This window comes from Lolium perenne, chromosome 4 (genome assembly GCF_019359855.2).
Source record: "Lolium perenne isolate Kyuss_39 chromosome 4, Kyuss_2.0, whole genome shotgun sequence".
NCBI lineage: Eukaryota > Viridiplantae > Streptophyta > Magnoliopsida > Poales > Poaceae > Lolium > Lolium perenne.
Window position 1 is genome coordinate 54,466,312 of NC_067247.2, and position 27,873 is coordinate 54,494,184.

Consider the following 27,873-nt stretch of genomic DNA (forward strand, 5'->3'; position numbering starts at 1 on the left):
AAAAAGTGCAAGATAATCATCAAGGAGCTCCTCGAGGCAACCTCGTATTCTCACCTAGACCTCTCTCATTTTCCAAGACTTGAGCTCATGAGAAGACCATTCTTCAAAGAAAATAGTGCAATCAGTATCATGTACCTTTATATCATTGATCTTTCTTACCCTTGCGTAATCAGCCTTTGGTGGGTAGACAACTTTGAAAACATTGTCTGCCGACTTGGTAATGTCCCATTGATGATTGCCCGGAATTAGAAAATTTTGCTCCTTCACTATTTGTTGAGCAGTAAGACAACCTCCTTTGACCCGGATACGACCAACCTTTCCACTATGTCTCCTCAATTTGACCCCAGGAGATTTCGGAATGTCAAAGAAAAGAAGTTCATCTCAACATAAACCCATACATGGTGGCTGTTGGTTTGGGCATGAGATGCAAGTGGCAGTCCAATGTAGCATGCTTGACAGAATTCACAACAAAGACAAAAAGTAGCACTACAATCAACAGCGTGATGGCCAGTGTCATCACATCTAAAGCACAAAACATCAGATTTGTCCTTTTTCTTCGTGGCTTCGGCAAGATCAGTACTCACGGATTGTACCGCAGCCGAGCCCCAACACCGAGCCTTCCAACTATTTTTCTGTATGTGGCAAAGTGGCCTTCCGATCATGGCCTTGCTGTTATGGGTTGAGAGAGGGGACAGGAAGTAGTAGCCCTTGGATCTGGAACGAACAGCATCCGGCCGAGGTTGGGCTGCATCTGATTTGCTTCACGCAAGGTAGAGAATCAGCGCCGCGAATCAAATCATGTTCAATAAGAAACATAGCCATTGATAGATGCATGGCTCTTGGAATTTGGCTAGAGATTATTTCACGATGCCACTCATTCTGAAACTCATGCGCGCAGCCGCGCACCACATTCTCGTTAACCAAGTCATTTTCCTTGAGCTCTCCAACAAAAGAACCTACTAATCACAGATGGCAATTGGCAAGGGTGCCCACTTATGTAAATATGGTAGGGATGCCATGTCATCTATAGTCAACATGTAGTAAAATAGTTGGCTATAAGAATGCACTACTTTCTCATGCAGGACCCACATATCATTCACATAACTTGTCTAGAAGCATGTGCTAGAGCTAGTTTTTGCATAAGAGCCCACTTACATTCTCTTCTCTCTTCTCCAACTAGATGCAAATATGTTATTTTAATCTTTGTAGCCAACTGACTAGGATTTATTGTACTTGCTCTCATAGTGGGAGTAACATAGCTAGTAACATCACACATCTCAAAACATTTTGGTGATGTGGCATGTCAATAAATGAAGAAAGAGAGTAAGGTGGTAACTAGCTATGTTACCATAACCATTTCGAAAAAAAAATTCTTCCATTTCGAAAAAAAAGCTATGTTACCATAACATGACACATCCCAATGCAAAATGAGTCTACAACATATTAACATATATAAATGACACAATGTATGACACCACATATAAATTACTATCCACTAGTATGAAGGTAGTAACTACTATCTACTATGACCAGTCTTATTATGCAAGAGCTAGCTCTGTAGGTGCTTCTAGTTAAGTTGTGTGAATGAAAGGTGGGTCATCCATTGAATAAGTAGTACATTCTTATAGCCAACTATTGTACTTATTAGCTAAATATTAGCTATAGATGAAATGACATTTTGCTTATAGCCAACAACCGGCTATACTATTGGAGTTACTCTTAGTATTACACTTTTTGTGTAAAGTGGAACCAATAATTTTACTAGAGCTAACAAACAGGTCGTAATCAAGGTCGTGTGTCAAAGCTGTTTAAACCTATTTTTCGACAAAAATCATATATTAAAATAAATTTTGACCCTCATTAGACCTTCTTCCACTTGGGCGGCTGGCCGCAGATGGACGTGACCCGGAACGCGCACATCGACTACCACATGTGCAGGTGAAGGATTGGTTGACAGAATGTTTCGGGCTTAATCCTGAAGTGCACACAGTGGGTGTGCATGCATTATGGACTAAGTCGGTATCAAACATTTTATGGTATCTGAGGCCTGTAGATGATACCTCTAAGTGGGTGAGCTGGTTAAAAGGATCTGAAAGGAGAGGAACTAACCCTGTGGCATTAGTTCTTCCGGTGGCGAAGGAGGTAGCGCCTCCTGAAGGCGGTTATGGTGGAGGAGGTGGTTACGAATCAGGCCAAAGTAGTCAAGCACCCGGCGGTGGCGGTGGTTACGAGCCTGAACAGAGCAGCCATGCGGAAGATGTTTATAGTGGCCAGGGTGATGGTTACACAGGAGAAGACGGTGAGGTTGATGGTGACGAAGAAAATGGATACAGGCAGAATCAGATGGAAGAGGAAGATACAGAAGGTGAAACTGATGATGATGATTCCGATGAGTCTGATGATGGGGAGGAGGTGCCTATTTCTGGTAGATAGAATCACAGCTTTTCGTCTGCAATGACAATCAATGATGGCCTTGATTCTAACTGGGAGTATCACCAGAACAATCTCGCCGTAGGGGCCATGTTTCCGTCGAAGCTCCATATGCAGGATGCAATAATTAAGTGGGCAATGGTGAGCCAGAGGGAGCTGAGAACAACCGTGTCATCTGGAAAATACCTGACGATGGAATGTGTGGACATCAATTGTCCCGGTGAAAGGATCGTATGCCGCACCTAGAGGGGGGGGGGGTGAATAGGTGCTAACCAATTTTTAGTTCTTTTTCAATTTAGGCTTGACACAAAAGGTAAATTCTCTAGATATGCAACTAAGTGAATTTACCTATATGACAAGGCTAACAACTAAGCAAGATATATCTAAGCAATATAGAGATAGAGTGGGATAGAGGTAACCGAGAGTGGAGCACGCGATGACACGGAGATGATTCCCGTAGTTCCCTTCCTTTGCAAGAAGGTACGTCTATGTTTGGAGGAGTGTGGTTGCTACGAAAGCCAAACCAACAGCCACGAAGGCTTCACTCAGATCTCCGGTGAGCAACGCCACGAAGGCCTAGCCCACTTCCACTAAGGGATTTCCTCGAGGCGGAAACCGGGCCTTTACAAGGTTCTTGGGGCACACATCCACAACCAAATTGGAGACTCCCAAATCTGTTACAACACAACAAATCAACAAACATACATCAACAACAACCACTAGGGATCCAAAGAGGAACACTAGCAAGGGGGCCCTCAAGCATAAGAGGGGGAAATGAAAAACGCTTCGGTGAGGATGTAGATCGGGGTCTTCTCCGTCGATTCTCCAAAGCACAAGGGATTTGGGTGGTTGAGGAAGGAGATCCGATGGATTTGATGTTCTTGGTGGCTCAACAATGGTGTATGTCTTTTTAGAAGGGAGAATGAGCAACCCTAGCTCATTGGAGAAGAAGCCCTTAAAAAGGGCTGCCGATGCAGCCGTTGGAGTCGTTGGAGAGGGGTGGCCGGTAGTACCGGCCAGTTTGGGCCGGTACTACCGCCCTAGGCGACGCGCGCCCGCCCACCAGGAGGAGGCCACGTGGCAAAGGAGCTCGGTCCGGGAGGGGGGGGGGCGGAGCCTCCGGCTGGGGTACCGGCCGAGGTACCGCCGGGGCTCCAACCCCCCTGGAACATTACTGAGCCGCTCGCCGCGCCCCCGGTACCATGGGCGGTACCATGGCCGGAGCCTCCGGCCGTGGCCAGGCCGGCGGTACCGCCCAGGCACCCGCTCCCTCTTCTCTTTTCTTTGCTTTTCTCTTCTTCTTCTTATTTCTTTCTTTCTTCTTTCTCTTCTCCTTCTCATTCCTTTCTTTCTTCTTTTCTTTCTTTTCTCTTCCGATATCTTGCATACTCTTCACTCTTTAAGCATCTAGAGAATGTAATAACCTACAAATCTTATAAACCGAATTGTTCAAATATTATCATTGTCATCAACACCAAAACTACATATAAAATGAGATATGATCTTTCAATCTCCCCCTTTTTGGTTTCTTGATGACAATATAAGATTTGCAAAAGATGAGAGTATTTGAGCAGAGAAAATATAAGATTTGCATAAAAGGCTCCCCCTAGACATGTGCATCTAATAGAATTGATCATTTGAATGAGAGGCACATAATCTAGGATCAAACTACTCAAGTAAATACGAATCACCAACAAGTGCAAAGATGCTTAGTAAGCAAATAAATTCATCACTTGTAGAGAGAAGAGACAACCATATGTGAGTAAAGACAAGTGTTGAGCTTAGAGATCATACCACATGAAGTTCACTTAGTCTTTACCATAGATAGATAGATAGATAATGTCTCATACATAAATAGATATCCCCTATGTCTCACACACATAGATAAGGTGCATAAAACATGATAAGTAGTTCTCAACAATAGATAACCATAAGTCACAAGCATAAAGAGTCAAAGAAAACGCAAGCTTGTGACTTCCCATGCAAATCCCGAACCTAATAGAACTCTTCTCCCCCTTTGACATCAAGATGCCAAAAAGGTTGAAGAGCGATGCTACCGTCCCTAGCCATCAAGGAAGTCCTCGGCAACATCGGAGTCGACATCATAGGAGGGACCACCCTCGCCATCAGACCACTGGCTATGAGCAGAAATCCACTAAGGCTTCGGAAGGATATTCTCTTCAGATCCTGGAGGAGACACTTCCACACCAAGCTTTGCCATGATGCTCTTCTGACGGCGTCGAGCTTTCTTCTCTGCCACATAGGCGTCATACATGCGCTCCTGAATATCCAGCTGGAGGCAGAAGGTCTTCTTTACCTTGATCTTGAGTTTGGTGTACAAAGAGGGCTCGAGCATGGGATCATATGCGGAGTGAGCCGGAGGCCCCCCAAGGGCCATATGAGGAGTAAAACCATCAAGGAGTCTAATGCCAGCAAACCGGCGATCAGTGGAAGGATCTGCGGGACTCTTGAAGGAAGATCTTGAGGAGGAAGACTCTTGAGGCGAGGAAGAGGCTCTGGGGCTGAGGTAGAAGCTAGGAGCTCATGATCTTTGATAAGAAGGTTCTTGCGTTTATGAACAGTGAGTGTAGAAAATGGTTCCAGAATGGCACCCTCAAACTTCTGACGCCACACCTCAGAAATAAGCTTCATGATGAAGGGACCAAAGGCGGGAGACCTCTTCTCAACCATACGCAGGAAAATCTGGTTCCACAGGCAATCCATGACATCCATCTTCACACCCTTGCCCTTTCGGAGATGAGTTTGAAGCATCAAGTCAATGACAAAAGAATGGATCTCATCAACATTACCCACTTTGACGGCAACAGTCTCACGGTAGATGCGAAGCATAATATCATAGACGGGTTGGAGACCGGAAGTGAATCCAAGCTTGCATCGACCGGGCATATAGAGCGGCTCAAGGACATCTTTGGTGCTTGCATTAGACTGCCCATGAAACCTCCAACCACTATCAGTGTCATGTTCACAATCTTCCGGAAGAGGATAGCCAAGAATCTGTCCAAAGGTGCTCCAAGTGGTAGTGAGTACCTCATCACGAGTCATCCAAGTGATGGAGCGAGCGTCATCCTCATGAAAATAGACTGTGGCAAAGAACTGAGTCACAAGGTAAGGATCATAGTTGCATTGGAAAGTCATAATGGGAAGCAAACCAAACTCCTCGCAAATACCAAGAGCTTCATGAAAGTAGGCATCCTTCTTCAAATGGTCAATGTTGATATACCGTTGATCAACTACCTTCACCTTGTTGGGAGGATAGACTTCATTGAATATGCGTTCTTGAACCTCGGTGTAGAAGTGGCGGTTGTGGGTGCGAGAAGACCGAGGCCCCAAATAGGGGTTAGCGGTGCGAATAGCCATGTATGCATGAAGGCGGACGCTGCCATAGGACTCAATAGCCTTTTTCCCTTTCTTTTTATTTGCCAAAGAAGCACCACGCGCAGTAGTGGCACGGGGTAACACTTCATCTTGTTCAACAAAATCATCATCAAGGGGCGGATCCCCTCTCCTCTTCCGACTAGTACCTGTGAAATAGACGAACAGAGCCGAGGGAAATATGGGATAAGGGCACAAGCTCATCTCAACTTAACAAAATTTTGACCCAAAATACACATGCATGATGAGAAAAAAAAATAAGGCCACACACAATGGGTAGAAAAAAATGCTACATAGTAGAGGTTAACGGTGCTACATACTAGAGGACATAGATCAGCAATAGATACAACCTCTTAGAGTAAGATTTAGCCAAAAATCTAAGCATGTAGAACCAATAACCAACACACATGTGAGCCAAAAATACGAGCAAAATACACGGTGGGAAAGGCTAATACCGGGAGCCATGGAGGAGGAGGGGTGGGGGAAGGCTCCCACGGAGCCGATCCGGCCGGAGAGGGCCGGAGAGTGGCCGGGGGAGCAAGGGAGGCGGCAGGGGCGGCCGGGCGGCTGGTGTGTTTGGAGCTGGGAGAAGGGGGCGAGTGGGGAGGGTGGGGAGCGGGGCTCGACCCGCCCACACATGGAGGCACCGGCCCGAGGCCGGCGGTAGTACCGGCCAGGCCCCAGGCGGTACTACCGGCCTGGTCAGGCCCGGGTCGGCCAGCCTCCGCCCCCGATTTTTTTTTGTAGGCTGTTTTAAACAAAATCCCCCCCTTTTTTTGTAAAGACACCCTCTTTAAGACAAACACTTTTGATATGCATTTTTTGAGACGAGCTTGTGCAAGATATAGAATCTTTTAGAGGTGAGAGAATGGCTTAGGATGGACACAAAGAGGGGTAAGGTAATATGAACTCAAGTTTGCAAGGAGCAAATCAATAGAAGCCAAACATTGAGCCAATTCCCCTAAAAACAAAAGATAGGCAAATGAAGTCCAATAAAGATCCAAATTACTCCAACTCTTCATAAAGAAGAGTGTGGTGGCCTAGGCCACCATATATGAGTGTTATGGCATGGCACCGCGAAGATATATCTTGGGCCCAAAAACCACTACTCATCATTGAAGCTCACATATCATCATATGATATAAAGAGAATGATTTCTTAATGTTGGCATTATGGGGGGAGGGATAGCTCAATAATTTAAACCGCACTCCCCCTATTTCCATGCCTACATCTAAACCAAATAAAGTTTTGAGACGGAGGTGTGTTTGCAAGATGGTCAAGCTATACTCCTTGAATCAATGATATTTAGCTCATTCCTCAAATAAGAGAACCTTGCTTCATCAAGAGGCTTCGTGAATATATCGGCAAGTTGATCTTTGGTAGGAACATAGATAAGCTCAATATCACCACGGGCAACATGATCCCTAATGAAATGATTCCGGATCTCAATATGCTTCGTTCTTGAATGTTGCACCGGATTATAGGCAATCTTGATGGCACTTTCATTGTCACATAATAGAGGCACTTTGTCACAAATGACACCGTATTCCTTTAAAGTTTACCTCATCCATAACAATTGAGTGCATCCACTTGCGGCGGCAACATATTCGGCTTCGGCGGTGGAGACAGATATGCAATTTTGCTTCTTAGAAGACCAACACACCAAGGACCTACCAAGGAATTGGCAAGCCCCGGAAGTTGATTTCCTATCATCCTTGTCACCCGCCCAATCCGCATCGGTATATCCATTGAGAATAAAACTTGAGCCTTTGGGGTACCAAATACCATATCTTGGGGTATCAGCCAAATATCGAAAGATTCTTTTGAGAGCAATCATGTGGCTCTCCTTAGGAGAAGCTTGATACCTTGCACACACACCAACACTCAACACTATGTCCGGTCTAGATGCACAAAGGTAAAGCAAGGATCCAATCATGGAGCGATATACCTTTTGATCCACCTCTTTACCATTGGGATCAAGTGCAAGATGACATTTGGTAACCATAGGAGTAGCAACACCTTTCATCTCGGTCATCTTGAACCTCTTGAGCATGTCATGGAGATATTTTGCTTGATTGATGAAGGTTCCTTCTCTCAATTGCTTGATCTCAAAACCAAGGAAAAACTTCATCTCTCCCATCATAGACATCTCAAACCTATCGGTCATAAGCTTTGAGAATTCATCATTGAAAGCTTTGTTAGTAGAGCCAAATATAATATCATCAACATATAATTGGCAAACGAAAAGCTCCCCATTGACCCTCTTAGTAAAAAGAGTGGGGTCGATTAGCCCAACATCAAACCCACGGTCTACCAACAATTCATTAAGGTGCTCGTACCAAGCTCTAGGAGCTTGTTTGAGACCATAAAGTGCTTTATCAAGCTTGTAGACATGGTTAGGAAAGTTGAGATCCTCGAACCCCGGGGGTTGCTTAACATAAACCTCTTCATGTAAAGGACCATTAAGAAATGCACTTTTCACATCCATTTGTTGTAACTTAAAGTTATGATGCGATGCATAAGCAAGAAGGATACGGATGGACTCAAGACGAGCCACGGGAGCATAGGTCTCTCCAAAGTCAATCCCTTCAACTTGAGAGAAACCTTGAGCCACCAATCTTGCCTTGTTCCTCACAATATTTCCAAACTCATCTTGCTTGTTCTTGAATATCCATTTAGTGCCTATAACATTGCGGCACTCCTTTGGCTTCTTTACTAAGGTCCACACTTTGTTGCGCTTGAAGTTGTTGAGTTCCTCATGCATAGCTTCCACCCAATCCGAATCTTCAAGGGCTTCAAACACTTTCTTGGGTTCCACTACCGAGATATAAGCATGATGATTGCTAAAGTTAGCCAATTGCCTTCTTGTGGAGACTTTTGCTCGAACATCACCAAGGACCTTGTCATGAGTGTGTCCACGAATTTCAAGGGTCCTTTCTCTTCTTGCTAAACGACGGGCCTCGATCTCCTCCTTGGTTCTTCTTGGCCTTGGAGGTGTCACTTGATCAACTTGATCATTTGGGTCCCCGTCTTGACCTTCAACTTGAGCAACTACAATCTCTTGTGGGTGCTCAACATCATGTGCTTGATCTTGGACATCATTTGGTGCGGAGCAAATATCAAATGGATACTCGTCGGAACCATCATGAATTCTTGGTTGATCATGACCTTGATCTTGTCCTTGATCTTGCACACTAGAGGAAGGGTTTTGTTCTTGTTCTTGGGTTGGTGCATCATTTGCTTCACTTGATGGGGTTTGTTGATGTTGAGAAGATGAGGGCTCCACCATGGTAGAGCATAGTCCTTCCCGAGACGCCACACCGTGTCCCTCAATGGGGCGGAAAAATCCCACACCCATTCTTACTATGGCATCTTGAGGTATTTCATCACCTGCACAAACATCAACTTGCCCCACTTGGGAGCCATCATTTTCTTCGAACTTCACACTACAAGATTCAATGATAATCCCGGAGGATACATCAAAGATTCTATAAGTGTGAGATTCGGCACCGTAACCAACAAATATACCCTCCAAAGCTTTAGGAGAAAATTTAGACAAACGAACCCCTTTGATTTTGTAGAAACACTTACACCCGAACACCTTGAAGTATGAGATATTAGGCTTGTTCCCGGTGAGTATTTCATATGGAGTCTTGTTCAAGCCCTTGCGGAGATAGAGCCGGTTGGAGGAGTGACAAGCGGTGGAGATGGCTTCGGCCCAAAAGTTATAGCGGGATTTATACTCCGCCATCATAGACCTCGCCATATCCATAAGAGTCCGGTTCTTCCTCTCCGCAACACCATTTTGTTGAGGGGTGTAAGCAGCGGAATATTGATGACGAATCCCCTCATCACTAAGAAAATCATTGAGTGTGTAGTTCTTGAACTCGGAGCCGTTGTCACTTCTTATTGCCATAATGAGGAGGTTGTGTTGACGTTGCACCTCGGTAGCAAAGTCAATGAATATTTGTTGAGTCTCATCTTTCGTCTTGAGAAAGTAGACCCAAGTGTATCTTGAGTAGTCATCGACAATCACCAAGCAATGTTTCTTCGCACCAAGACTTGCATGAGTAACGGGACCAAAGAGATCCACATGAAGGAGCTCCAAGATCCTCTTGGAAGAGATGATGGTCTTGCTTGGATGCGGAGAGTCATGCATTTTGCCTTCAACACAAGCCCTACAAACACGATCTTTGGCAAAAGACACATTTTCCATTAGTCCCACAATATGGTTCCCCTTGTGAAGACTTTGCAAAGTTCTCATGTTGACATGGGCTAGGCGGCGATGCCACAACCAACCCACGTCCGCCTTTCCGAATAGGCACATCGCACTTGACGTGGTGGTCCCCGAAAAGTCCACCACATACAAGTTGTGTTCGCGATACCCAACGAATGCGACTTTTAGAGTCTTGCTCCACAAGAGGACCACAATATCATTATCAATAAAGACGGCGAAACCCATCTTGCCAAGGTGGAAACGGAAAGCAAATTGTAACCAAGGGTTTTGACAAGCATGACATCCACAAGAGTAATGTTGTGTGCAACCACAACCTTGCCAAAACCCAATACCTCGGATGTAGAATTATCGCCAAAGGAGACGGTGATATCATTTATGTTAGGCCTCAACTCCTTGACGAGGTTCTTGCCGCCGGTCATATGACTTGTACATCCACTATCAAGTACCCATTTTGAACCTCCGGCGGCATAGTCCTACATGAGATCAATTCTTGGATTTAGGTACCCATTTTTCAATGGGTCCTCTTTTGTTAGCAACAAGGGTCTTTGGGACCCAAATAGACCAAGCAACATAACCATCATAAGGACCAACATATTTAGCATAGACATCACCATAATAATCTTTGAAGAGAACATAGTGAGGGTTATCTATTCCCGCACCATCATCATTAATGGTGTTGCCCTTTCGGGGTTCACCATTAGCTTTCTCATGTGCGGGCTTGGTCTTTTTCTTGTTTGCCTTTTTAGCCTTGGAATTAAAACCAAGTCCCTCCTTCCCATTGTTTGACCTTTGCTTACTCAAAAGATCATCCAAGGAAAGTTTACTTTGGGGAGAGGAGGTCCTAGCAAGTTCATCTTTCAACCTAGCATTTTCCTCAATAACATTTGCATGATCACATGAAGAGGTAGAGGAGCTAGGCACATCATATGAGGCAAGCCTAATTTGAAGTTGCTCATAAGACTTGGATAAGAGAGTGTATTCACTCTTCAAAGCTTTGTGAGCTTTGTCTAGTTCATCTAGATCTTTCACAAGTTTCTCATGATCAACCTAAAATTGGGCCTTTTCCTTTTTAAGCACTTTAGACTTAGCCCTAGCAAGATCTCTAGCTTTTGTGAGCTTGTTAATTTTATCTTGAGGCTCTTCAAGAGTTTCTAGCCTCTCCTCAAGAGAAGCTATAGTTTCTTTACTTTCCTCAAGAGCATTTTTAAGAGCATGGATTTCAAGAGAGTCTTCTCTCTCTATTTGACCCTTTTTCTCAAGCATATCACTTTGTTGAGCTATACGAACCATGATGCTAGAAACATGCTTCTTAGTGTTACCTTGTAGGTTAAGAATGAAATCATCAAACTCTAGCATTTCTTGTTTCACTTTTAGACTAGCATCATCAACCCCTAGATCACTAGATAAGTTAGGCATAGAGGGGTTAGGGGATGATACCTCGGAGGATTTAGCCATAAGGCAACTCTCTTCCTCCACATGAATGACCTCATTGGGGGATTCACTTGGTGATGAAGAGTTGGTGGAGAGGGAGGCAAGAGCAACCAAACCATTAGAGGTTGCATCTTCTTCATCATCAACATCATCATCTCCGGAGGTATACTCTTCTTGAGTTGATAGCACAATAGGTGTGTCCAAGGAGGACCTTGCCATGAAGCAATGTGCATTCTTGATATGAGGGTTCTCATTGGGAGATTCAAAGAGAGATGAAGAGGGTGTGTTGGTGGTGACGATGGCAGCCAATTCCTTTGAGCTTTCTTCATCTTCATCACCACTAGAACTTTCAACTTCATCGGAAGAATATTCTTCCCTTGTTACTAGCACAACTCTTGAGGGCCTCTTGCCCTTCTTGGTCTTGTTGTTGTAGAACTTCTTGTTGAGGGGCTTTGAATATTTGCCCTTTGAGTCTTTGCTCTTGTCCTTGGGAATGAGCCTCCCATTATGAAGCTCTCTATTCTCATAGGGGCATTCGGCAATGAAGTGGCGCTTGTCATCACAATTGTAGCATGATCTTGTCTTTGGACCAAAACTAGAGAACCCACTTTTGTTGTTCCTCTTGATGTTGTCTTCCTTGGCCTTGGAGGGATCAATCCAAAACGACTTTGCATGGAAGGCCATGTGGTCATGGTAGTGGCATTGCAAATCTTCCGGATAGGTCATGCTCCAAGATGCCCTATAGGATTCTTGAGGGATCACTTCATCGACGGAGTTGGCCACCAAGGCAAGGTTGGAACCTTTTGCCATCCCAAGAGCACGATTGCGAGAATCATGAGAGGCTTCCTCAAGTACCTTGAGAGCTTGCATCTCGTGCACGACTTGTTGAGAGGTGAGAGAGGAATAGCATTCCCTCCCCACAAGAGTCTTGACATCAATGGGTACAAATGGCATCATGCATTCAATGTACTTCTCCTTGATCCAAGAGTCATTTATGTGGGTGGCACCAATAAGCCGGAAGGCATCGGCAACGGTGAGAAGTCTTCCATACATGTCTTCATGATCTTCATCCGGTAGCCTCAAGAACCCTTCGGCTTTATTCTTGAGAGCATTATACTTGTTCCTCCTTGTGCTCTCACTTCCAATGCAACTAGCGGTCAAACCATCCCAAGCTTCCTTGGCGGTGGTGTAGTTCCGGACACGATGCAATTCCTTTGTCCCCACACTAGATTGAATCATGTGCAAGGCGGTGTTGTTGAGTTGACTATCAACCGCTTCTCTTCTAGTCAAATTGTCGGGGTTGTATGGCTTGAAGCCCACCATGATGATTCTCCATAATTCGTTGGAGGCACTACAAACATGAGAGCGGAACTCAAATTGCCAAGTATCGAAATTTTCAATAGAAAACTTAGGTGGGTCGCCCCGAATGTTCAAATGGGGATGGGGAACCGGAATATCGGGTGATTGGAAAGGTGGAGGTACTCGATTGTAGCTCTCACTCCCATCGGTTCCCCTAGGAGATGCAATGGGAGATTTGATAGTGTTTAAGTTATCACCTTCCACGGGTTTGGTAGATGAGGGTAGGTCCGAAGCCTCTCCCTTATCTAACGCACCCGTGTCTTTTACCTCTACACTAGGAGCCTTGGGAAGGGCCGGAGCCAAAAGCTCGGCAATCATCTTTTTCATGCTTTCCATTTGGGCTTCCATGGAGGACTTCAATGAATTGAAGTCTTCCACGGAGACCATCTTGGTGGCCCCTGATGGCGTGTAACTCACACGTTCGTTGGGAACCCCAAGAGGAAGGTATGATGCGCACAGCAGCAAGTTTTCCCTCAGAAAGAAACCAAGGTTTATCGAACCAGGAGGAGCCAAGAAGCACGTTGAAGGTTGATGGCGGCGGGATGTAGTGCGGCGCAACACCAGGGATTCCGGCGCCAACGTGGAACCTGCACAACACAACCAAAGTACTTTGCCCCAACGAAACAGTGAGGTTGTCAATCTCACCGGCTTGCTGTAACAAAGGATTAACCGTATTGTGTGGAAGATGATTGTTTGCAGAAAACAGTAGAACAGTATTACGATGGGTGTATTTCGATAAAGAGAATTGGACCGGGGTCCACAGTTCACTAGAGGTGTCTCTCCCATAAGATAAACAGCATGTTGGGTGAACAAATTACAGTTGGGCAATTGACAAATAAAGAGGGCATGACCATGCACATACATATCATGATGAGTATAGTGAGATTTAATTGGGCATTACGACAAAGTACATAGACCGCCATCCAACTGCATCTATGCCTAAAAAGTCCACCTTCAGGTTATCATCCGAACCCCCTCCAGTATTAAGTTGCAAAGCAACAGACAATTGCATTAAGTATGGTGCGTAATGTAATCAACAACTACATCCTTAGACATAGCATCAATGTTTTATCCCTAGTGGCAACAGCACAACACAACCTTAGAACTTTTACATCCTTTGTCCCGGTGTCAATGCAGGCATGAACCCACTATCGAGCATAAGTACTCCCTCTTGGAGTTACAAGCATCTACTTGGCCAGAGCATCTACTAGTAACGGAGAGCATGCAAGATCATAAACAACACGTAGATATAACTTTGATAATCAACATAACAAGTATTCTCTATTCATCGGATCCCAACAAACGCAACATATAGAATTACAGATAGATGATCTTGATCATGTTAGGCGGCTCACAAGATCCGACAATGATAGCACAATGGGGAGAAGACAACCATCTAGCTACTGCTATGGACCCATAGTCCAGGGGTAGACTACTCACACATCACTCCGGAGGCGACCATGGCGGCGTAGAGTCCTCCGGGAGATGATTCCCCTCTCCGGCAGGGTGCCGGAGGCGATCTCCTGGATCCCCCGAGATGGGATCGGCGGTGGCGGCGTCTCTGGAAGGTTTTCCGTATCGTGGCTCTCGGTACTGGGGGTTTCGTCACGGAGGCTATTTGTAGGCGGAAGGGCAGGTCAAGAGGCGGCGCGAGGGGCCCAGACCATAGGGCCGCGCGGCCAGGGCAGGGGCCGCGCCGCCCTATGCTCTGGCTGCCTCGTGGCCCCTCTTCGTTTCGTCTTCGGACTTCTGGAAGCTTCGTGGAAAAATAGGCCCCTGGGCGTTGATTTCGTCCAATTCCGAGAATATTTCCTTACTAGGATTTCTGAAACCAAAAACAGCAATGACAAAGCGGCACTTCGGCATCTTGTTAATAGGTTAGTTCCAGAAAATGCACGAATATGACATAAAGTGTGCATAAAACATGTAGATAACATCAATAATGTGGCATGGAACATAAGAAATTATCGATACGTTGGAGACGTATCAGCATCCCCAAGCTTAGTTCTGCTCGTCCCGAGCGAGGTAAAGCGATAACACGGATAATTTACGGAGTGACATGCCATCATAATCTTGATCATACTATTTGTAAAGCATATGTAGTGAATGCAGCGATCAAAACAATGTATATGACATGAGTAAACAAGCGAATCATATAGCAAAGACTTTTCATGAATAGTACTTCAAGATAAGCATCAATTAAGTCTTGCATAAGAGTTAACTCATAAAGCAATAATTCAAAGTAAAAGCATTGAAGCAACACAAAAGAAGATTAAGTTTCAGCGGTTGCTTTCAACTTGTAACATGTATATCTCATGGATATTGTCAACATAGAGTAATATAATAAGTGCAATAAGCAAGTATGTAGGAATCAATGCACAGTTCACACAAGTGTTTGCTTCTTGAGGTGGAGAGAAATAGGTGAACTGACTCAACATTGAAAGTAAAAGAATGGTCCTCCATAGAGGAAAAGCATCGATTGCTATATTTGTGCTAGAGCTTTGATTTTGAAAACATGAAACAATTTTGTCAACGGTAGTAATAAAGCATATGCATCATGTAAATTATATCTTATAAGTTGCAAGCCTCATGCATAGTGTACTAATAGTGCCCGCACCTTGTCCTAATTAGCTTGGACTACCGGATCATCACAATGCACATGTTTTGACCAAGTGCCACAAAGGGGTACCTCTATGCCGCCTGTACAAAGGTCTAAGGAGAAAGCTCGCATTGGATTTCTCGCTATTGATTATTCTTCAACTTAGACATCCATACCGGGACAACATAGACAACAGATAATGGACTCCTCTTTTATGCATAAGCATGTAACAACAATTAATAATTTTCTCATTTGAGATTGAGGATATATGTCCAAAACTGAAACTTCCACCATGGATCATGGCTTTATTTAGCGGCCCAATGTTCTTCTCTAACAATATGCATGCTTAACCATAAGGTGGTAGATCGCTCTTACTTCAGACAAGACGGACATGCATAGCAACTCACATGAAATTCAACAATGAATAGTTGATGGCGTCCCCAGTGAACATGGTTATCGCACAACAAGCAACTTAATAAGAGATAAAGTGCATAATTACATATTCAATACCACAATAGTTTTTAAGCTATTTGTCCCATGAGCTATATATTGCAAAGGTGAATGATGGAATTTTAAAGGTAGCACTCAAGCAATTTACTTTGGAATGGCGGAAAATACCATGTAGTAGGTAGGTATGGTGGACACAAATGGCATAGTGGTTGGCTCAAGTATTTTGGATGCATGAGAAGTATTCCCTCTCGATACAAGGTTTAGGCTAGCAAGGCTTATTTGAAACAAACACAAGGATGAACCGGTGCAGCAAAACTCACATAAAAGACATATTGAAAACATTATAAGACTCTACACCGTCTTCCTTGTTGTTCAAACTCAATACTAGAAATTATCTAGACCTTAGAGAAACCAAATATGCAAACCAAATTATAGCATGCTCTATGTATTTCTTCATTAATGGGTGCAAAGCATATGATGCAAGAGCTTAATCATGAGCACAACAATTGCCAAGTATCACATTACCCAAGACATTTATAGCAATTACTACATGTATCATTTTCCAATTCCAACCATATAACAATTTAACGAAGAAGAAACTTCGCCATGAATACTATGAGTAGAAACTAAGGACATACTTGTCCATATGCTACAGCGGAGCGTGTCTCTCTCCCATAAAGTGAATGCTAGGATCCATTTTATTCAAACAAAACAAAAAACAAAAACAAACCGACGCTCCAAGAAAAAGCACATAAGATGTGATGGAATAAAAATATAGTTTCAGGGGAGGAACCTGATAATGTTGTCGATGAAGAAGGGGATGCCTTGGGCATCCCCAAGCTTAGACGCTTGAGTCTTCTTAATATATGCAGGGGTGAACCACCGGGGCATCCCCAAGCTTAGAGCTTTCACTCTCCTTGATCATGTTGCATCATACTCCTCTCTTGATCCTTGAAAACTTCCTCCACACCAAACTCGAAACAACTCATTAGAGGGTTAGTGCACAATAAAAATTAACATATTCAGAGGTGACACAATCATTCTTAACACTTCTGGACATTGCATAAAGCTACTGGACATTAGTGGATCAAAGAAATTCATCCAACATAGCAAAAGAGGCAATGCGAAATAAAAGGCAGAATCTGTCAAAACAGAACAGTTCGTATTGACGAATTTTAAAATGGCACCAGACTTGCTCAAATTAAAATGCCCAAATTGAATGAAAGTTGCTTACATATCTGAGGATTACTCACGTAAATTTGCTTAATTTTCTGAGCTACCTACAGGGAGGTGGACCCAGATTCGTGACAGCAAAGAAATCTGGAACTGTGCAGTAATCCAAATCTAGTACTTACTTTTCTATCAACGGCTTTACTTGGCACAACAAAACACAAAACTAAGATAAGGAGAGGTTGCTACAGTAGTAAACAACTTCCAAGACACAAAATAAAAACAAAGTACTGTAGGTAAAAACATGGGTTGTCTCCCATAAGCGCTTTTCTTTAACGCCTTTCAGCTAGGCGCAGAAAGTGTGTATCAAGTATTATCAAGAGACGAAGTGTCAACATCATAATTTGTTCTCATAATAGAATCAAAAGGTAACTTCATTCTCTTTCTAGGGAAGTGTTCCATACCTTTCTTGAGAGGAAATTGATATTTTATATTACCTTCCTTCATATCAATGGTAGCACCAACAGTTCGAAGAAAAGGTCTTCCCAATATAATGGGACAAGATGCATTGCATTCAATATCCAAGAAAACAAAATCAATAGGGACAAGGTTATTGTTAACATTAATGCGAACATTATCAACTTTCCCAAAAGGTTTCTTTGTAGAATGATCAGCAAGATTAACATCCAAATAACAATTTTTCAGCGGTGGCAAGTCAAGCATATTATAAATTTTCTTAGGCATAACAGAAATACTTGCACCAAGATCACATAAAGCATTACAATCAAAATCTTTAACCTTCATCTTAATGATGGGCTCCCAACCATCCTCTAACTTTTTAGGAATAGAGGCTTCGCGCTCTAGTTTCTCTTCTCTGGCTTTTATGAGAGCATTTGTAATATGATGCGTGAAAGCCAAATTTATAGCACTAACATTGGGACTTTTAGCAAGTTTTTGCAAGAACTTTATAACTTCAGAGATGTGGCAATCATCAAAATTCAAACCATTATAATCTAAAGCAATGGGATCATCATCCCCAATGTTGGAAAAAATTTCAGCAGTTTTATCACAGGCAATTTCAGCAGTTTTAGCAGTTTCATGCAGTTTCTCGCGCTTTGCATTAGAAGTGGAAACATTGCTAACACCAATTCTTTTATTAGTATTAGTAGGAGGTGCAGCAACATGTGTAGCATTAGCATTACTAGTGGTGGTAATAGTCCAAACTTTAGCTACATTCTTCTCTTTAGCTAGTTTTTCATTTTCTTCTCTATCCCACCTAGCACGCAGTTCAGCCATTAATCTTATATTCTCATTAATTCTAACTTGAATGGCATTTGCTGTAGTAACAATTTTATTATGATGATTCTCATTAGGCAAAACTTTTGATTTCAAAAGATCAACATCAGCAGCAAGACTATCGACTTTAGAAGCAAGTATATCAATTTTCCCAAGCTTTTCTTCAACAGATTTGTTAAAAGCAGTTTGTGTACTAATAAATTCTTTAAGCATGGCTTCAAGTCCAGGGGGTGTGTTCCTATTATTATTGTAAGAATTCCCATAAGAATTACCATAGCCGTTGCCATTATTATAAGGATATGGCCTATAGTTGTTACTAGAATTGTTCCGGTAAGCATTGTTGTTGAAATTATTATTTTTAATGAAGTTCACATCAACATGTTCTTCTTGTGCAACCAATGAAGCTAATGGAACATTATTAGGATCAATATTAGTCCTATCATTCACAAGAATAGACATAATAGCATCAATCTTATCACTCAAGGAAGAGGTTTCTTCGACAGAATTTACCTTCTTACCTTGTGGAGCTCTTTCCGTGTGCCATTCAGAGTAGTTGATCATCATATTATCAAGAAGCTTTGTTGCTTCACCAAGAGTGATGGACATAAAGGTACCTCCAGCAGCTGAATCCAATAAATTTCATGAAGAAAAATTTAGTCCTGCATAGAAGGTTTGGATGATCATCCAAGTAGTCAGTCCATGGGTTGGGCAATTTTTAACCAGAGATTTCATTCTTTCCCAAGCTTGAGCAACATGTTCAGTATCTAATTGTTTAAAATTCATTATGCTACTCCTCAAAGATATAATTTTAGCAGGGGATAATATCTACCAATAAAAGCATCCTTGCATTTAGTCCATGAATCAATACTATTCTTAGGCAGAGATAGCAACCAATCTTTAGCTCTTCCTCTTAATGAGAAAGGGAACAATTTTAATTTTATAATGTCACCATCTACATCCTTATACTTTTGCATTTCACATAATTCAACAAAATTATTAAGATGTGCAGCAGCATCATCAGAACTAACACCAGAAAATTGCTCTCGCATAACAAGATTCAGTAAAGCAGGTTTAATTTCAAAGAATTCTGCTGTAGTAGCAGGTGGAGCAATAGGTGTGCATAAGAAATCATTATTATTTGTGGTTGTGAAGTCACACAACTTAGTATTTTCAGCGTTGGCCATTTTAGCAACAGTAAATAAAGCAAACTAGATAAAGTAAATGCAAGTAAACTAATTTTTTTGTGTTTTCGATATAGCAAACAAGATAACAAAATAAAGTAAAACTAGCAACTAATTTTTTTGTATTTTGATTTAGTGCAGCAAACAAAGTAGTAAATAAAACTAAGCAAGACAAAAACAAAGTAAAGAGATTGAGAAGTGGAGACTCCCCTTGCAGCGTGTCTTGATCTCCCCGGCAACGGTGCCAGAAATCTAGCTTGATGGCGTGTAACTCACACGTTCGTTGGGAACCCCAAGAGGAAGGTATGATGCGCACAGCAGCAAGTTTTCCCTCAGAAAGAAACCAAGGTTTATCGAACCAGGAGGAGCCAAGAAGCACGTTGAAGGTTGATGGCGGCGGGATGTAGTGCGGCGCAACACCAGGGATTCCGGCGCCAACGTGGAACCTGCACAACACAACCAAAGTACTTTGCCCCAACGAAACAGTGAGGTTGTCAATCTCACCGGCTTGCTGTAACAAAGGATTAACCGTATTGTGTGGAAGATGATTGTTTGCAGAAAACAGTAGAACAGTATTGCAGTAGATTGTATTTCAGTAAAGAGAATTGGACCGGGGTCCACAGTTCACTAGAGGTGTCTCTCCCATAAGATAAACAGCATGTTGGGTGAACAAATTACAGTTGGGCAATTGACAAATAAAGAGGGCATGACCATGCACATACATATCATGATGAGTATAGTGAGATTTAATTGGGCATTACGACAAAGTACATAGACCGCCATCCAACTGCATCTATGCCTAAAAAGTCCACCTTCAGGTTATCATCCGAACCCCCTCCAGTATTAAGTTGCAAAGCAACAGACAATTGCATTAAGTATGGTGCGTAATGTAATCAACAACTACATCCTTAGACATAGCATCAATGTTTTATCCCTAGTGGCAACAGCACAACACAACCTTAGAACTTTTCATCCTTTGTCCCAGGTGTCAATGCAGGCATGAACCCACTATCGAGCATAAGTACTCCCTCTTGGAGTTACAAGCATCTACTTGGCCAGAGCATCTACTAGTAACGGAGAGCATGCAAGATCATAAACAACACGTAGATATAACTTTGATAATCAACATAACAAGTATTCTCTATTCATCGGATCCCAACAAACGCAACATATAGAATTACAGATAGATGATCTTGATCATGTTAGGCAGCTCACAAGATCCGACAATGATAGCACAATGGGGAGAAGACAACCATCTAGCTACTGCTATGGACCCATAGTCCAGGGGTAGACTACTCACACATCACTCCGGAGGCGACCATGGCGGCGTAGAGTCCTCCGGGAGATGATTCCCCTCTCCGGCAGGGTGCCGGAGGCGATCTCCTGGATCCCCCGAGATGGGATCGGCGGCGGCGGCGTCTCTGGAAGGTTTTCCGTATCGTGGCTCTCGGTACTGGGGGTTTCGTCACGGAGGCTATTTGTAGGTGGAAGGGCAGGTCAAGAGGCGGCGCGAGGGGCCCAGACCATAGGGCCGCGCGGCCAGGGCAGGGGCCGCGCCGCCCTATGCTCTGGCTGCCTCGTGGCCCCTCTTCGTTTCGTCTTCGGACTTCTGGAAGCTTCGTGGAAAAATAGGCCCCTGGGCGTTGATTTCGTCCAATTTCGAGAATATTTCCTTACTAGGATTTCTGAAACCAAAAACAGCAGAAAACGACAAGCGGCACTTCGGCATCTTGTTAATAGGTTAGTTCCAGAAAATGCACGAATATGACATAAAGTGTGCATAAAACATGTAGATAACATCAATAATGTGGCATGGAACATAAGAAATTATCGATACGTTGGAGACGTATCAGCCCCTTCCGAGGACTCCTCGTCCGGCATACTCTTAGGCGGTTAAGCCTGAAATAAGAGCCGAGGCTCTGATACCAATTGAAAGGATCGTATGCCGCACCTAGAGGGGGGGGTGAATAGGTGCTAACCAATTTTTAGTTCTTTTTCTATTTAGGCTTGACACAAAAGGTAAATTCTCTAGATATGCAACTAAGTGAATTTACCTATATGACAAGGCTAACAACTAAGCAAGATATATCTAAGCAATATAGAGATAGAGTGGGATAGAGGTAACCGAGAGTGGAGCACGCGATGACACGGAGATGATTCCCGTAGTTCCCTTCCTTTGCAAGAAGGTACGTCTACGTTTGGAGGAGTGTGGTTGCTACGAAAGCCAAACCAACAGCCACGAAGGCTTCACTCAGATCTCCGGTGAGCAACGCCACGAAGGCCTAGCCCACTTCCACTAAGGGATTTCCTCGAGGCGGAAACCGGGCCTTTACAAGGTTCTTGGGGAACACATCCACAACCAAATTGGAGGCTCCCAAATCTGTTACAACACAACAAATCAACAAACATACATCAACAACAACCACTAGGGATCCAAAGAGGAACACTAGCAAGGGGGCCCTCAAGCATAAGAGGGGGAAATGAAAAACGCTTCGGTGAGGATGTAGATCGGGGTCTTCTCCGTCGATTCTCCAAAGCACAAGGGATTTGGGTGGTTGAGGAAGGAGATCCGATGGATTTGATGTTCTTGGTGGCTCAACAATGGTGTATGTCTTTTTAGAAGGGAGAATGAGCAACCCTAGCTCATTGGAGAAGAAGCCCTTAAAAAGGGCTGCCGATGCAGCCGTTGGAGTCGTTGGAGAGGGGTGGCCGGTAGTACCGGCTAGTTTGGGCCGGTACTACCGCCCTAGGCGACGCGCGCCCGCCCACCAGGAGGAGGCCACGTGGCAAAGGAGCTCGGTCCGGGAGGGGGGGGGGGCGGAGCCTCCGACAGGGGTACCGGCCGAGGTACCGCCGGGGCTCCAACCCCCCTGGAACATTACTGAGCCGCTCGCCGCGCCCCCGGTACCATGGGCGGTACCATGGCCGGAGCCTCCGGCCGTGGCCAGGCCGGCGGTACCGCCCAGGCACCCGCTCCCTCTTCTCTTTTCTTTGCTTTTCTCTTCTTCTTCTTATTTCTTTCTTTCTTCTTTCTCTTCTCCTTCTCATTCCTTTCTTTCTTCTTTTCTTTCTTTTCTCTTCCGATATCTTGCATACTCTTCACTCTTTAAGCATCTAGAGAATGTAATAACCTACAAATCTTATAAACCGAATTGTTCAAATATTATCATTGTCATCAACACCAAAACTACATATAAAATGAGATATGATCTTTCACCCGGAAGGGTGCATGGGTATGTTCCTAAGTATGACACAATATGGCGTGTGAGCGACTTTGTGCCGCACAGTTGTGAGCTTGTAAGTATCTGCAATGATCATTGCAACCTGTCATCTAATCTCATAGCCCGGCTGCTGTACACTGAAATAGTGGAAGGGCAAGCCATGAGAGTAAACGCCATACAGAAGAATGTTAAGAAGCATCATTTTTACACCATTTCTTATGGCAAGGTTTGGAGGGCTAAGCAGAGGGCGATGGAGATGAGGTTTGGTTCGTTTCGAGACGCATACGACGCTGTTGTTCGTTTGCTGCAGACGCTGCAGGCGAGGAATCCAGGCACATATGTGAACATCCAAGACTTGTTTTTGTCGGAGTCCCCATCTTACAGGGTTCTGCATAGAGTCTATTTCTCGTTCGGTGTATGCATCGAATCATTCAGACACTGTCGACCCGTGTTATGTGTCGACGGCACGTTTCTGACCGGTCAGTACAAGGGTCAAATCTTGACCGCCATTGGAATGGACGGAAACAATCAAATTGTGCCACTCGCTTTTGCTTTCGTGGAGAGTGAGAACACCGAAAGCTGGTTATGGTTTTTCAGGCAGTTGAAGATTTCAATTGTAAAGGACAAGCCGAATGTTTGCATCCTTCATGACAGGCATGCAGGTATACTGAAAGCTATTAAGACACTAAAAGAGCCTGGGCAAGAAACTCCATGGATTGACATTGAGAGCCGTTGGTGCATGCGCCACCTGGGGGCCAATTTTTACACATAATTTAGGAAAAAGGACCTTATGAATGTCTTCAAGAGGCTGTGCATCCAGAACCAGCAGTGGAAGTATAATTTTTTGCGTAGCAAACTGCAGGAGTTGACGAAGCAACAAGTTGTGGAGAGGAAAGCAGCTCGAGATGCAAACATAGCAGCACATATGCAGGCCGTTGTAGCAGGAACAACAGCGGGAGAAGCACCAGTTTATGAGGCACCCCAAGGTCTGTGCGACTTGCCCGGATTTGACCCGCCCGGAACAAGGAGAAGGCAGGGAAGGCAGATTAAAAACTTTGAGCAGTGGATAGAGCATGAGCCTAAGGAGAGGTGGTCTTTGTTGCACGATACACATGGAGCTAGATACGGCGTCATGACAACCAACCTCGCAGAGTCGTATAACTTTGTGCTGAGAGGCAATAGAGCTTTGCCACTTACAGCTATAGTAGAGGGTATTTTCATGGGCACAATTAAATATTACAGAGATAGACGTGAGAAGGCTCGGATGCACATGGTGAACAAACCAGCCACTCCATATTGTTCGAAGATTATGGAGTACATGCATAAGAAGAAGGAGAAAGCTAAGCATCTCCCTGTTGTTCAAATTGGTAATGTGGAAAGAAGGTTCGAAGTACGCTTACCTACAGATAGGTTCAGGTGTGGGAATCCGCAGCGAACGCATGATGTGAAAATTGGCAATGAAGAAAGGCCAACTTGCGAGTGCACATGCAACAAACCAAAGTTGCTTCATCTTCCTTGCTCACATGTGTTAGCTGTTTGTGGTGTCCTGGGGATGTCGGAAATCTCGTTCGTCTCTCCGTATTATCTTAAGGAGGCCGTGCTCAACACCTGGACCGGTGAGCTGGAAGGATTTCGGTCAATGGGAAATTTCAACACTGTAAACCCTGGTGAAAGGCGATATATCCCAAACCCAACGCTACTGAGGACAAGCATCGGTAGACGGCCATCGCAGCGCATCCGGAATGATATGGATGAATCTGAAGCTGGAGGGCCAACGAGACAATGTTTCCTATGCAATCAATTTGGCCATTGGGACAGTAATTGTACAACCTTCGGCACTGGCCCAGCAGGAAGGGGGCAGCGAGGCACAAGGGGACATCGCGGGAGGGGAAGAAACTAGTTCGCAACTTTGTTGCAACTTTATGTAGTGAACAATGAATTTGTAATAAGTACGAAACTACTTTGCAATTTGAAATGTGAACCTATCGTATTGTACCTTTATGTATTGAACAATGAATTTGTAATAAGTATGGAACTACTTTGCAATTTTATTATGGTCATGTACGTTACAATAATTTATATCCGTATTATGTCATTTTGGTTTTGCAACTATGTTATCATTTGTAATGAGTAATTGATACGTCCAATTTGCATCACTATTTTATATCATAATTTGCTGTTATTCATTGATATATTTCATATTGGGACACAATACTTATGTTATTTCATCTATTTTGCATGTTTCATCATTATTGGAGGATCAAGCACCGGAGCCAGGATTCTGCTGGAAAAAGCACCGTCAGAACGCAATATTTCGGAAGATCAACTGTGGGAGGAAATTATACCAAAAATCCTATTTTTCAAGATGACGAAGGAAGCCAGAAGGAGGGGCCAGGAGGACCCAGGGTGGGCCCACACCCTAGGGCGGCGCGGCCCAGGCCCTGGCCGCGCCGCCATGTGGTCTGGGGGGCCCACAACCCCTTTCGCCTCCTTTTCTTCGCGAAATCCTTCGTCCCGAAAACCTAAGCCACAGAGGGTACCTCACGAAGAGTTACAGCCGCCTCTGCGGGGCGGAGAATACCAGAGAGAAAAGAGCTCTCCGGCGGGCAGGAATCCGCCGGGGAAATTCCCTCCGGGAGGGGGAAATCGACGCCATCGTCACCGTCATCGAGCTGGACATCATCGCCATCACCATCATCATCATCTCCACCATCATCACCGCCGTCATCACCGCTGGACACCGTCACTGCCGTAGCAATTTGGGTTTGATCTTGATTGTTTGATAGGGGAAACTCTCCCGGTATCGATCTCTACTTGTTGTTGATGCTATTGAGTGAAACCATTGAACCAAGTTTATGTTCAGATTGTTATTCATCATCATATCACCTCTGATCATGTTCCATATGATGTCTCGTGAGTAGTTTGTTTAGTTCTTGAGGACATGGGTGAAGTCTAAATGTTAGTAGTGAACTATGGTTGAGTAATATTCAATGGTGTGATATTTAAGTTGTGGTGTTATTCTTCTAGTGGTGTCATGTGAACGTCGACTACATGACACTTCACCATTTATGGGCCTAGGGGAATGCATCTTGTATTCGTTTGCCAATTGCGGGGTTGCCGGAGTGACAGAAACCTAAACCCCCGTTGGTATATCGATGCAGGAGGGATAGCAGGATCTCAGAGTTTAAGGCTGTGGTTAGATTTATTCTTAATTACTTTCTTGTAGTTGCGGATGCTTGCAAGGGGTATAATCACAAGTATGTATTAGTCCTAGGAAGGGCGGTACATTAGCATAGGTTCACCCACACAACACTTATCATAACAATGAAGATTATTTAGCCGTATGTAGCGAAAGCACTAGACTAAAATCCCGTGTGTCCTCGAGAACATTTGGTCATTATAAGTAAACAAACCGGCTTGTCCTTTGTGCTAAAAAGGATTGGGCCACTCGCTGCAATTGTTACTCTCGCACTTTACATACTCGTACTTTATTCAACTGTTACATTAAAACCCCCTGAATACTTGTCTGTGAGCATTTACAGTGAATCCTTCATCGAAACTGCTTGTCAACACCTTCTGCTCCTCGTTGGGATCGACATTCTTACTTATCGAAGATACTACGATACACCCCCTATACTTGTGGGTCATCAAGACTATTTTCTGGCGCCGTTGCCGGGGAGTGAAGCGCTATTGGTAAGTGGAATTGGTAAGGAAAACCTTTACTGTTGTGCTGATTTTATTTCTGCCTGCTGCTATAAGTCATTATGGAGAGATCTTCTCTTCAATTTCTATTTGGGAAATCTACTACTACTGCAACGGTAGTGGATGAGGCGCCAGGTGAGGAAGTAATACCATATAAAATACCTATGAAAATTATTGAACGTGTTATGGATAACCGCTATGAAGGGGATGGAACTGTCCATCCTGGTGAGCATTTACTGTTTTTGCATGAATTATGCGGTTTATTCAAATGTGCAGGTATTGCTATGGATGAAGTGAGGAAGAAACTATTCTCTTTATCGCTGTCTGGTAAAGCGGCGCATTGGTATAAATTACTGGATAATGGGGATTCTCTTGAATGGAATGATATTGTGCCCCGGTTTTATTCTAAGTTCTATCCTCCAAGTGAAATTCATAAGGATCGGAATCGCATATATAATTTTTGGCCTCATGATGGAGAGAGTATTGCCCAAGCTTGGGGGAGATTGAAGTCTTTAATGCTCAAATGCCCCATTCATGAGCTTCCTGGTAATGTTATTATTGATAATTTCTATGCAAGACTTTCTTTTCAAGACAAGACCTTGCTGGATACTTCTTGTTCTGGATCATTTACACGCAACAAAGAAGAGTTTAAAAGGGACCTTCTTGATCGGATCCAAGAAAATACTGAAGGATGGGAGAACGACAAGGATAGAGAATCACGTATAATTTACGATTACAAATGCATTGAAGCTTTTATGGATACTGATAAATTTCGTAATATGAGTGCTACATATGGTCTTGATTCTCAAGTTGCTGTAAATCTTTATAAAGCTTTTGCCTCTCATTATGAATTGCCAAAGAAGAATTTTGATAAGTATCATGAACCGTATAAAGATAAAATTGATTCATCTATTAATAAATGCGTTGTAGTTGAAACTGCTGATCATGTTATTCCTGAAGTTTATATTGAAAAAACTCCTTTCCCTGCTAAAATGAAGGAGTACTCTGTTATAAATAGTGCGGTTCATAAAAGTGAAAAGAAACCTGTAGAACCTTGATACGTCTCCGACGTATCGATAATTTCTTATGTTCCATGCCACATTATTGATGTTATCTACATGTTTTATGCACACTTTATGTCATATTCGTGCATTTTCTGGAACTAACCTATTAACAAGATGCCGAAGTGCCAGTTGCTGTTGTCTGCTGTGTTTGGTTTCAGAAATCCTAGTAAGGAAATATTCTCGGAATTGGACGAAATCAAAGCGCCGGGGCCTATTTTTCCACGGAGCTTCCAGAAGACCGAAGAACACACGAAGTGGGGCCACGAGGTGGCGACACCACGTGGCGGCGCGGCCCAGGGGGGGCCCGCGCCGCCCTATGGTGTGGCCCCCTCGTCTGGCC

At 43.8% G+C, this 27,873-nt stretch overlaps 1 protein-coding gene across 1 annotated transcript; it reads left to right on the top strand.

Moving 5' to 3' along the window:
- The first annotated feature begins 22,927 nt into the window (after positions 1 to 22,927).
- LOC139838952 (uncharacterized) lies at positions 22,928 to 23,539 on the top strand. Its single transcript, XM_071828968.1, has one exon. The coding sequence runs from the start codon at positions 22,928 to 22,930 to the stop codon at positions 23,537 to 23,539; it is 612 nt and encodes a 203-aa protein (XP_071685069.1).
- The last annotated feature ends 4,334 nt before the right edge of the window (positions 23,540 to 27,873 follow it).

Coding starts and splice junctions, on each gene's coding strand:
- LOC139838952 (XM_071828968.1), top strand. CDS start 22,928: ATGAGAGTAAACGCCATACAGAAGAATGTTAAGAAGCATCATTTTTAC.